Source organism: Papaver somniferum, unplaced genomic scaffold (assembly GCF_003573695.1).
Source record: "Papaver somniferum cultivar HN1 unplaced genomic scaffold, ASM357369v1 unplaced-scaffold_3, whole genome shotgun sequence".
Classification (NCBI taxonomy): domain Eukaryota; kingdom Viridiplantae; phylum Streptophyta; class Magnoliopsida; order Ranunculales; family Papaveraceae; genus Papaver; species Papaver somniferum.
Genome location: NW_020641039.1, coordinates 590,392 through 603,399, shown reverse-complemented (window position 1 = coordinate 603,399; position 13,008 = coordinate 590,392). Strand labels below are relative to the sequence as shown.

The 13,008-nt window shown below is 35.9% G+C and overlaps 2 protein-coding genes across 2 annotated transcripts; both read right to left on the bottom strand.

Annotated features, from left to right (window-relative positions):
• Positions 1-338: 338 nt before the first annotated feature.
• Positions 339-2,951, bottom strand: LOC113341564 (20 kDa chaperonin, chloroplastic-like). The gene is made up of 6 exons (XM_026586391.1): positions 2,923-2,951; positions 2,522-2,790; positions 1,185-1,366; positions 940-1,095; positions 542-619; positions 339-383 (listed from the first exon to the last, which is right to left on the bottom strand). The coding sequence occupies exons 1-6, from the start codon at positions 2,949-2,951 to the stop codon at positions 339-341; spliced, it is 759 nt and encodes a 252-aa protein (XP_026442176.1).
• Positions 2,952-9,799: 6,848 nt separating this feature from the next.
• LOC113341562 lies at positions 9,800-10,836 on the bottom strand. The gene is made up of 2 exons (XM_026586390.1): positions 10,724-10,836; positions 9,800-10,634 (listed from the first exon to the last, which is right to left on the bottom strand). Exons 1-2 carry the CDS (start codon positions 10,834-10,836, stop codon positions 9,800-9,802), a joined length of 948 nt encoding a protein of 315 aa, XP_026442175.1.
• Between the last annotated feature and the right edge of the window lie 2,172 nt (positions 10,837-13,008).

Genomic DNA, 13,008 nt, shown 5'->3' with positions numbered 1-13,008 from the left:
GAGTATTTACCCTGAACTGAAGTTACACATGTTCTTATGAGTTCCCCGTTAGTCACCAAATTGATATTCCTGAATAACTAACCAAACAATCATCATGCAAGGTTAAAAGAGATATGCATGACTTACTTCTTTGATGGCTTGATTTGTTTTTCAGGTGTTGCATTCGTGTTTGTAAACTCTGAAATGAAGGACCTGTTATCTTCAGAATTATAAGAAAACAGTGACTACTCATGATGGACAAACTATGATAAAAAAAACCATAGAGGGGAATTGCCTAAGTAAATGTCAAGATAGGTGTAAAATTATCATGGCTATTGCTTCGAATGGCACAGGTCACATCAGCTTACATAGTACATGTACAAAGAAAGGACAAACTGATATACCTATATAAGAATTTGTACAATTCAATTGTATACTCTGAAGCACTCTAAATGGACATTTGTACACAGCTCAAAGGTAGGACTTACATGGATATTGACAGAGATGAACCTAGCAGGTAATGCATGTGTAACTCAAACCCGTAAAACAGAAGTTTTCTTACCGTTCCAATGGAGGGCTTCTCCTTGCTATCCTCTGTTAGAAGTAACCCACCAGCAGTTTCCTTCTCGGCCTCCTCAACCTGAACACGATCATGTGTAAGAACCACTATTAAATAGGCAATCACTCAAATATGTAATCACAAATTATACTACAACCAAAATAATGCAACGAGTAACAACCCCAATCTAAAATATTGCCTTCTTAGGTTAAAGAAACCATGTTCACATGAACCCAATACTACTATGGTGCCTCATAGTGCAAGGTCCAACCCTCCCCTTTAAAATTTACGTGCAATTGTTTTTCCAATTTATTACTCTCCCAAGCCATTCTTTACTTATATCGACACCTTAAATTTCTCTAGATTTATGAAGAATCTGACTATGTAAAGTGGGAACAGACGTTAACTAACACGCGTTCGCTCAGGGGCTTAAAATCCTTGACATCTTCGGTCTCGAGAATACCAACAATGCCATCGTTATTCAATAAAAGATGGCTTACTCCATTCAAGTCCACTTCAGTTCCGGCATATTTGGAGTAAATGATTTGAGCACCATTCTACCAACAAATCAGCTTACAATTGTTAATGTCAATTCAAAACCATAGACACACAGAAGATAAATAACCTTAGCTGAGTTAATCATTACCTTCACACTAACATCGACTTGGGCCTTTCCGACGGTCTTAACCTTCTCAATAGCAAGGAGCTCACTTCCTTGTGGCTTAGTCTGAGCGGTAGAAGGCGACTGAATACCACCTGTGGTCTTCTGCTCTGCTGTCTTGGTTACAACAAGCACCCTGTCTCCCAAGGGCTTGTGTCTCCCAACGGCTTGAGGGCAGTGTACAGTAAAAAAAAAATAGAGCAAGGTCAATTATAATAAAAAGATTCCAACTAGCAACAAGTGAGTAAAGGTAGGATCCCTGAAAAAACAGTTGACAGTCATGGTACTTCATTATCACATACAAATGAAGATGAACCAGCAACTGAATCCAATGGATTCGCATAGAGATGAACACACTGAGCAAAAAAATCCCATACCTAAACAGGCTTCAAATAAACACACTGAGCAAAAAAATCTACCAAAGCATAATGCCTAATGGTGAGCATAAGAATGAGCCTTTTTTTTTCACAAACCCTCTAATATCTCAATTATGACTCAAACAACATAAAACGCTTGTCACTTGTCAGCATAATGGTAGGCATCACAATCATCCTTTACTTTGACAAACTCTCTCGTATTGCAACAGAAAGCAAATCAGACTACTGTTACCCACATGGCTGCCCGACTGGAACAACATAAATCACATATTTGTTAAATAAAAATATCTTCTAATCAGAACCCAAAGCAGCGATTCATAAGACAATTGAATAAGCAATCACAACCGAAAAAGCAATACCCAAACGATTAAAATTCACAGGGATTTTAATTTGGGTAGTAACAAATTTGTAATACACAGAAAGCCCAATTTGTTAAGCTCAACTCCATCACTACCCACTTCTAAAAATCTCAAATATCCCCTATTACATGAACACACAATTCTAAAAACTCAACCCACATTTCAATTGAATGAAATCCCACTTTGAAGAAAATCAATTTTGTTCCTTAATTCAATGAAAGTCTATCTAAGAAAAGTAAAATAAACGAAGAAAACATCTAATAGAGAAAGATACAAGCCTGTATAAAAACTAAATAAAACGAGCACGCCCAAAGAGATTTAGGTAAACAGATGAAATATCTAGCTTACTAAATCTTGATAAATTCTTCGTAAAAGAAACAATTTTCACTGAAAAAAATTGAATCAATCAATTGTCAACAGTAACCGGACAAAATCGAAGTAATAAATTGATTAAAACCCCATAGTTAAATGAACCGCTCAAGAAATCCAAAAATCAAACAAATCCCATACTGATAAAACCCTGGATCTGAACAATATATAGCATCAAAACTTTCTCAAGGGAATAAAAAGAGAAATCAGAACAAACCTAAAACTGTAACGGCCGCGTCATTCCCTTTCAATTTCTGAGAGAGAAACGAGGGATTCGAGTTCCTTTCAAACTGTGAACTAGAGATGTTACGGATTTGAGGTTTAATTCCGGAAACAAGTTTTACTTTTTGTTTTACTTCATAAGATATGTGATGGATCGGAGTTTTTTTACAGAAATTGAGACACAGAAAGAAAGAAAGAAAGAAAGAAAGAAAGGTGAGATAGAAGCTGTGAAAAGGTTCCAAATGAGAGAGAAGGAGAGAGTTTCTGCCTCAGGGTTTCAATTCTAGATTTACCAAACATGAATTTTAAATTCTACCCAAAAAAAGCGCCAACATTCCCGCCAATTCGTTTACCCTAAGATGTTTTCGCGCCACATAAGAGCTGTAGTTTTGGCACCGTTGGATAAGGTAGTAATCCGAATCCATGCTTGTGTTTTGCGTTTATAGCCATACGATTAAAGATCCTTGTTTCCTATTGGCTAAATATATATCATGCGGATCATATCTGGTAGCTTTGGTGTTTTCAATTGGCTAGATATGCATCATGAGGATCATAATTGGTATCTCTAGTGTGGGAAGAATCTTGTGTGATTTGCATCGGTAATTGATCTCTAAATTATAGTACTAAGTATCGAAAAATAACAAGAAATGAGTAAAGTTAAGGTAAGTTGAGTAGCAAAATGTTGGTGGATAATGCAATAAAGAGAGTTTATGACAAAAGGGGAAATCGATAAAATTCATAATTTATTGTAAGTTGAAAATACTTTGTTAGAATTTCTTTCATTATCGGTTCATTCTCTAAATACAAATTCTCATCACGGAAGGATTCCCCCTTTTTGGTCCAAATTCCCAGGAGACTGATTTCACGGTGAAGGGCCGACGAAGAATCCAAGTTGAAGGGTTATTGAAAAAAAAAATACTTTTGAATAACATGTTAGCGAGGTTAACGGACATTCATCTTGAATTGACGGATAACCGTATGAACCAGTTGAGTTCAATTAAAATTGAGTGAGGTTGAGTAATAGTAACAAAATTGATAGATCACAAATGAAATTTACCAAGGTCGATGGACATTCCGCTAAGATGGTTGCTAATTGGAGAAACTAATAGAATTATGGAAAAATTGAGTGAGGCGGATTGTCAACAAGTGAGATTGATTCTAAAAAAAAATTAAAAACAAGGTTGGCAGAAAATAAGTGAAACTAAGGGAAACCAATTGAAGTTTAGTTTGGATCAATAGGTAACCACACAACCCTTGGAATCCTGGAGAAATCGAGCAAAGTCGAGCAATATGGGATAAGACCGTGATCGATAGATAACGGGTGAAATTGACTAAGGTCGATGACAATACATTCAATTAAAATAATATATACTAGAGAAACCAAAGTAATCTGAGGGAAATTGAGTGAGACTGACCGACATTGAGTAAGAGTGATGGATTAGAAATGATTCTAAATGAAGGACCAATGAAATAGAGCAGCATAAGAACCGACCCGCCAAAACGATGAATCTACCCATTTACAAGTAAGATTTCATCGAAATATTCTCTGAAACCTTAGGCAAACCCTTTTCTGGCGACTTCGAGAAAGAAAGTGGCTCCGAGTTCGAAACCTGGGCGGGAGTGGACTACTATAAGTCAGAATCTTCGTAAGAATGATGAATAAACCCATTTAGATGTAAGATTCCATGGGAATAATTTTAGAAACCTTAAACAAACACAAACTCGTCAACTTCGAGAAAGAAACTAGCTCTCAGATCGAAACCTGGCCAGGAGCGAACTATTATAAGTCTGAGAGTTCGCAAAAACGATGACTCCAACCATTTACGGGTAAGATTTCATGGGACTATTCTCAGAAATTTTAAACACATACAAAATAGATAACTATGTAAACCCATGGAATCCAAAATAAGTTGAGTAAGGTAGAGCGATGTCCGAAAAGATTGATAGATAAGGGGTAAAATGGGGAAACCTATGAAATCTGAGAGAAACTAAGTGAGGTCGACCGATATTGGGTATTATTGACCGATAACAAGTGAAATTAAATGAATCCATGGAAATTCAGTTTAACTTGATAACATATAAACCCATGGAATCCATGATAAATTGAGTGAATTCGAATGATATCAGGCATAATTTGTGGATAAAAGATGAAAATGATTAATGTGTATGGACGTTAGATTAGACTGATGATAACTGGAGAAAACAATTGATGTGATTTTTTCCGGATGAATTGGGTATACATACCTCTGACTAGTTCACAAATTCAAGGTCAAGGGGTATGCGTATCACTGCCAGCTCGTGAAAGTCATATCCAAAGGGTATGCGTACCTTCCCCTATTCCCGAACTCAAACCCAAAGGGTATGCATGCCGTATTTTCCCCTATTAACTCAATATTTCCTGATGTCATACGATTTCGCTCAACATTCTCAGATTTTACTCGGAATGACTCAATATTCACCAGTGGATTTAGCTCTCTGATGAACTGGAGAGGTAAAATATCATAATTTATGGTTCCTCGGTGGAATTAGCTATCAAATACACAAACTCAGGATACCAGGTTGCTAGAGACAAAATGTCTTATGTTTCTGATGTGGTCAGGGATACATAATTCTCGATGCGATTTTACGAACTTAATCGTCGTAAAAAATTCACCATCAACAGTATGCATACCGGGTATGCATACCTCTGATTAGTTCACAAATTCAGGCTCAAGGGGCATGCGTATCACTGCCAGCTCGTGAAAGTCAGATTCAAGGGGTATGCGAACCTTCCTCTATTCCCGAACTCAAACCCAAGGAGTATGCATACCACTCCATCTAAAGACCGGAAAATATCATTATTGACAATTAGTCCGACAAAAAATCAAAAATCACAAAAAAGATAAGATTATGAAATTATTCGAACAGATATCATTATGTATTTATTAATTATGAAATTCTGAAGTTAAAGTATTTATTAATAATTATGAAATTATCCTGAATTATTAAAAATCATTTATAAAGAGTGTATCATGTATGAATAAAAACACAAATTTACTTTGAAAACAATGGTGATCCGTATGACATTAGTCCTACCAATAAAAAACTAAAATGTATAATCCGACGGATATTAACTTAAGTTGAAAAGTCATACGGATTCATCATCGGAATATTTAGGCATTACGAAACCTGACCTTGGTGGCAAGGTGGATTTATGTCCCGTGGACGCCTGGTATACTATCTACCTTTTCAACGTTTTTATATCAAAAAACTAAAAATAACTCAAGTGTAAATCACAAAAAAGAAGTACTAGGTATAACACCAAGAGAAACCATTAGATTGTTTCACCATTACACGTGGTTACCAGCATGACTTTGTTAACCAATCAAATAGGGGCTAAAGCAAACATTCGTTTGGCTGTGTCTTAGTGGATAATTGAGGTAAAACCCTAATAGTTCTGCTTATTAACCACAGATGTTTCCTTTTTTACGTCTAGTGCCATTCTATTTATTGATACACTAACCCTACGTTTCATCACTTCCCACTTCAGCGCCTCCTTCCTTTCCTCCCTCAGTCCATAGATCTCTCTGGATCATCTGTTAGATTTTAGTCTCTTAGTGATTCAAAAGGTTCGATGAGGACACAATTGGGGACTAGAGTTTGTAATTTTTGCTCTTCTCCCTAATCAATTTATGATGTCTGAGAACTATTAATCATGAAATCCGTTTTTAGTTTTCTAGTTTCTTTTGATTTAGTTAAAATTGGTGTGATATGATTATTTATCATTAGGTCCATTTCATGGATAAATGATGTGGGGTTTCTAAATTTAATTTGTGGTCGTTTCAGTTCATGGATTTTTCATTTCCATGTTAATTAACCGCGAAAAACCAAGACATTCTCGAATCATGGCAATTTTTTTTATAGATTTTGTTGTTTTTGTTTTGATATAGATCGCGAATTAAAAGAAAATATAGATTTGCTTATGGTGATTAGTAAATTTTTATGATTCTTTAGAATTTTTAAATTAAATCTATTTTGATTATGGTTATTTTGATTTCGTTTTTCATTATTTTGTTAAATGTGTAAGCTAATAGATTTGCTGCCAATGTTTCTTTGAATTATTTAATCGGTTATGCTGAATTGATTTTATTTTATTTTGTTAATTTGAGAGTTTCAGATTTGATAGAGTTATTTTCTTCTGAAAAGAATTTGTACCAGCAGTATGAATATGGTTTAAGATCAATTTGCACAACCATATTCATGCATATTCAAGTTCTTAAATCTCTATCTTTTTCTCCAAATGAATCTGATTCTTTTCCTAGATTTATTTGTTGGAATGAATAAATCAGGTGAGATTTACTGCAAATGGATCTAATCTTGAAGGGTATGTTTAGAAAAAGTACCAAATTAACAGTTTTTATTATTTGGTCTTTTGATTCAGTTCTTGGTGTTGTATGTCCAGTTTAGCCTACATATGCAGGACCCAGTTTATTATTTGTTTGACGGGATGGACTTGATCTTGAATGAGTGCTCTATTTGGTCTCAAAATCAGAGCTAAAAAACAGATTGGTGATAGAAGGTCACAGCAGCATGAATCTATAAGTATTTTGCAGCCTGTCCATTGAGAGTCAAAGAACTTCAATGGGTGTTTCAAATTTGAAGTAGTGTTCTTCAGCTTTTGTTTCTAAAATTGTGGAGAGAGATTAGAATGTATTTTTGTTCTTTTTTTTTTGTAAGGAATGTTACTCTTTTAAGAAATGATGTAGATTGAATTATGTGGTATAATAAAATTATTTCTATTTTTAATTTGGTTCATAATTTGTTCATTATTAATTTCATTTAATGACATTGTGGGATTATCTAAATCAAAACACTAAAGATGGATTATCTAAATCAGACACCAGAACAGTTAATGCAGAATCGGTGGAGCGAGCACAAAAATTTGGTAGCTTAAAAACTTGAGCAACCAATTGCACGCCAGTTGTTCTATGTATCTATGAACTAGTATTTTACTTGCTCTAGGATCATCGGTCGAGCTTAAAAGCAATGGGTGTTTTACTTGCTCCAGGTTGGATGATCTAGCGATGAAGCAATGGATATTTTACTTGCTCAAAGTGGTTGGTCTAGCCTTAAAGCATTGGTTATTTTACTGGCTCCAAGTGGTTGGTCTAGCTTTAAAGCGTTGGCTATTTCACTTGCTGTAGGGTGGTTGGTCTAGTTTTGGAGCAATGACCAAAAAAGTCGCTTTATGATAATTGGTTGATACCTAGAGCGAGTGCCTAGCTGCTCAAGACTTTTACAAATCCCACCTTTTGCAACTCCAGAGCAAGTGCCACTTTTAATCGCTCTAAGGGTTAGAGCGTCTTAATATGGGCTTTGGCAACTAAATCTGCGTGGTCGCTCAATCCAGTTTTTCTTGTAGTGATTTGAGTTAACAATTTGCTCCTCCAACTTGATAAGAGACTCTTTATTTGATTTCCCAGGTGTTCGAAACGTTCGATTTTTAAATTGGGAGGAAACAACGGATGCCCCAATACTTTTCCATCAATTTCATTCTTCCAATTCCCAGAATGCTCACGAATATTCATAGCTTTTCAGTTTTCCACATTATTTTTTTATGGTTAGTTTTCCACATTTTTAATAAGAAAGATTCCAGACTTAACATAGTTTATCATTTGTCCCGAATTTTTTGTGAAAATGTTAAGAGCTTTGATTAGTTTTCTAACATAATGTCTCGGGTGAAGATAAGACAATCACCTAACGGAAGACAGTGTGTGATAAAACGGGAGTTATTTGAGAATTTAACCGTATAAATTAAGTTTGTTGGGATTTTGAGCTTTGCTTCCGCTCAAACTTAAGGTTCGTAAGTATAAAAGCTTAAGTGTTGTATTGTACTCCCTCAGTTGCTTTTTAATAGGCCAGTTTCTTTTTTTGAAAAAATTAAGGAAATTAAGAAAACTAATTATTGAAAGTGGTCCTCTAGACACTTGTCAATAGAAGAAGTGAAGTAAAATATTTATTTATAGAAACTGATCTATTAAAAAGTAACGGAGGGAGTATATATATATATATATATTACAAAGGAAGCAAAGACATCTTCTTTACTAACATGTTTACAGGGCTTAACCAAGATAACACTTCTTGGCAGGAAGAAAAGAGCATGCCTCGAAGGAAGAAGAGATAACATGCATGCATGTCAGGACGAGAAAGAAAAAAAAAGGAAAAAGAAAACTTACGTCCTGGCAAGTATGTTCCCACTTAAAGAACTACACAGTTTCTCATTGCACCAAAATGTAATGTGGTAGATACAACAATTAGAAGTAAAAGAACAATGAAATGTGCAAAAAAAAAAAAAATTAGTAGTCATCAAATTGCAGTCCACATCCCTTTTGGTGCATCCATCCATACTATTAGATTATCGGAATTTTAAGTCTAAGCAAAGACAACTTGAAACCTAGTTGGCGGTATTCCACTGCAAAATTGAATATTAGTCATCTTCTGTTGGTATTGATGGAACTTAGTTCTAAGAATCTTACATTCAAGTAATATAAGCAAATGTCAAAAACAATAAGCAGATAACATAGACATATCTCAAGTTTTTTACATGTAATTTTTCAAATTTTGAAAAAAAAATGTCAAGATAAAAATAAAATCAACTCTCAGTTCTCAAACCTCAACAAGTGAACTAAGTAATACCCACTTTAATTTCTCACCAAGCCAGAATCTGAAGTTTAGCTCACACTTGAAAATCTACTATTCCAGTTAAACCATGAATCTGTTAATCTGAGCTTTAAGAAAAAAGAGAGGGGATCATGATCACTTAATCTAGAACCAAAAAACTAAGAAAATGCTGCTTATCTTTGTTGACAATAGACTATTGTTTTGAGAGGAAAAATCATTGTGCTATTGAATTGTCAGATATTTTATTTTCTTCTTCTCGCTCTGTTGAGACAGATGGTGATTTGTTGGTTAAAATGAATAAATCATCAGAACTACTGCTATTACCAGTTGTTGAATCATGAGAAATAGTAGAAGAATTTAAAGACCATCCACTACACTGAAACATTATTGATATAGATGAGATGAAAATTTGGCATGTGATAGTTCTTAAGTGAAGAAATGCTTATCACCCCTCCTGTTTATACTGCAGAGAGAAATAACTTGTGAGGAAACTTCCTAGAAGTTGCCTGTTGACACGATGCTACTAGTCTACTACAACTTATGTAGCTAGGCTAGATGGCACAGGGTGCGCATAGTTCCTTTTTTTTTTAATAAGCAAAGGTCTTCAAAAAGGCTAATGGTCTTCCTCAACTGTTGGAAAGATCCAAACAGGGGGTTTAGACCAGTACATGGAAGAATTGTTTTGTTTTTCCCATTGAGCAAGCTCATGAGCTACAGAATTACAACTTCTAGGCTGAAAACTAAAGATACAAGCAGATAATTTGGAAGAAAAAAAGAGAATGTCTTTAAAGATAGCATCCGTCCTAGAGTCTCCATCGAAATTCCCAGATGAAAATTGATCGATGAGAGCTTTTGCATCACTTTCTACAATGATGTGAGAGAGATGTTGTTCCACAGCTTTCTTCAGAACTGCCCAGATGGCCCTTGCTTCAGCTTCTTCAGCAGACTGAACATCAAAGACTAAGGAGGCACAAAAGGTTGCTTTTCTTGAGAAATCACGCATCACATACCCTGCACCATTAACTCCAGAGATATCATCAAAGGCACCATCAATATTGCATTTAATCCAACCAAAAGAAGGAGGCATCCATTTATCACTAATACTGACATGTATGGTGGAGGGAGTAGTCAAACTAGGATTTCTAGAATTCCTGGTGAGGAGCATAGCTCTAGCTCTAGCTAAGACAGCAGTGAAGTTTTCTCTACTTCCTTGGAAAATGAAGTTGTTTCTACTGGTCCAGAGAGACCATAAGATAGCCACAAAGAGACATTGATTATCTTTAGACAATTTAGACTGATGGTCAGTTAACCAGAAAAGAAGCCAATCTAAAAAAGATTTATTCTGAAAAAATTGAGTATTGATGTTGAAATCAGAAATGAACCAAACTCTAATAGCAAAGGGGCAAGTGACCAAAGCATGCATAATAGTTTCCTGAGGATCAGAACACCTAGGACAATCCACACTATGCATAGGCATTCTAGTATGGAGAATGGTTCTATAGGGCAAGGCATTTCTAGCTGCTCTCCATAAAAATACCTGAATTCTGTAAGGCACTTTAACTTTTCAAATGCACTTCCAAAGATATTTACAAGGGGAAGGACTAAGGCCTCTGAGCCCCAAGTAGGCAGATTTAAATGAAAATTTGCCATTCTTTGAAAGATCCCAAGCCCTCCTATCAGGAGTGCAAAGCTGGCTTAAGGGAATGGAGATAATCTTCTGAACAGAAGCATTATTAAAATGGGTGTTTAGTCTAGACACGTCCTAACTTCTGGATTGAGAATCAATGAAATAAGAAACTTTAATACTAGGATCAGGAGGAACAAGATGGTTGGGTGTGGCAGAACCCTGAGAGGGAATCCATTTATCACACCATGGATCAATAAATTGACCATCCCTAAAAATCCAAGAAATAAAAGGTTTTATAAGCTCCTTAATAGCATGCAGGCACTTCCAAGTCCAAGAACACTTAGCAGTATACTAAGCATTAAAAAAATCAGTTCTGGGAAAATATTTGGCCTTAAGAACAGTGGCCAGAAGACAGTAGTATTTTCCAGGATTCTCTAGGCATTCCTAGCAAGCATTTCTAGGTTGTTTAACTCAGCCTTCCTGAACCCCAAACCTCCTTTAGCTTTAGGGGAACATAAAATGTCCCAGCCTAGAAGATGCGACTTTCTATCCTTGGGATCTAAAGTTTCACCCCACCAGAATTTACAGAGGTGAAAGTCCATCTGTTTACAAAGGTGTTTAGGGATAAGAAAGGCTCCCATTTGAAAAATAGGGATACTTGACCAATGTGCTTGATCAGAGTAGTCCTAGCAGCTTGGGATAAGAGCTTGTGAAGCCAAATAGATATCCTAGCATCAATGGCTTGGAGAATACCCATATGTGTCTGGATTTTTGAAGCTTGGAAAACAGTAGGTGTTCCAAGATATTTTTCTCCTAAATCCCTGCTTTGGATATCTAAAATATTAGCCAAAATGGCTTTGGGTATATTAATTATATGTCCCTACTTTTGACACCCAATAAATATATCCTTATTCAACAATAAATATGTCCCTACTTTTTTTTATAACCTTATCCATTTAACATTACATTACCTTAATACCCTCACCCATATAATATTTTTCTTTATTTCAAAATGGAACAAATTTCTTCCTCTACCACTAGCACCACCACCACCAATATTCAACTACCATTCCACCATTACCGTTCAACAACCACCACCTACCAACCGGCACCACCACCAATATTCCACCACCATGATTACACCACCAACAGTCCTCCACCACCACTACTCCTTCCCCGCCACCACCACTAGTCCGCCGCCGTCGCCGTCGCCGCCGCCACCACCACCACTGGTTCATATAATTTTGTATCAACAACAGTAGTTGATCCATTTCAGTTGGATCAACAGTGGATGTTTATCCATGATGATGGATCAAGTTTAAGTGGCGTAAAACTGAAATTGATACATTTCAGTTGGATCAACAGTAAAAGTTTATCCATTGCAGTTGGATCAACAGTATAAGTTTATTTATTTTAGTTGTATCAACAATGGATGTTTATCCATGCTGATCGAAAAATGCTACCATTTCATCAGCTGCAGTTTCAGATCCACCAACAAAACCATCAACCACCATTAATAATCCATAGCAGCTACCACCGCCACTGTCGCGGCCGCCACCGTCGGTTCAGATAATTTTGTATCAACAACAGTAGTTTATCCATTTCGGTTGGATCAACAATGGATGTGTATCCATTTCAGTTGGATCAACAGTGGATGTTTATCCATGATGATGGATCAACAATAAGTCGCGTAAAGCTGAAATTGATACATTTCAGTTGGATCAACAGTAGAAGTTTATCCATTGCAGTTGGATCAACAATATAAGTTTATCCCTTTTAGTTGGATCAACAATGGATATTTATCCATGCTGATGGAAAAATGCTACCATTTCACCAGATGTAGTTTCAGATCCACCAACAAAACCATCAACCACCATTTATAATCCATAGCAGCAACCGTCACTGTTTTCTATGAAGCTTCAACACCAATTCGAACCACCACCACCGTCGCCACCAGAACCACCACCGCCGCTACCATTATCATCATTACTTCTCTCTTCATAATTCTATATATATTCACTGTAATTCCTACACATTCATCTATTCATTTTAATCACAATCTATTAAAAGCATCAACAGCTTCAGATTCGAACACACCCATTACTTCTCAGCAACAACATGTTCATTATCTCCAACATATCCTATTGATTCACACACCAAAACCATCTCCAAATCAATTTTATAGTAGCAGATCT

Bases quoted from the DNA above. Each gene is read 5' to 3' on its own strand.
- LOC113341564 (XM_026586391.1), bottom strand. From the start codon at position 2,951: ATGGATTCGGATTACTACCTTATCCAACG. The intron at 2,791-2,922 runs GTGCCAAAACTA...ACCCTGAGGCAG, and splicing joins GATTACTACCTTATCCAACG to AAACTCTCTCCTTCTCTCTC. The intron at 1,096-1,184 runs GTAATGATTAAC...ATTTGTTGGTAG, and splicing joins AAGTCGATGTTAGTGTGAAG to AATGGTGCTCAAATCATTTA.
- LOC113341562 (XM_026586390.1), bottom strand. From the start codon at position 10,836: ATGGCAAATTTTCATTTAAATCTGCCTACTTGGGGCTCAGAGGCCTTA. The intron at 10,635-10,723 runs GTATTTTTATGG...GGATTGTCCTAG, and splicing joins AAGTGCCTTACAGAATTCAG to GTGTTCTGATCCTCAGGAAA.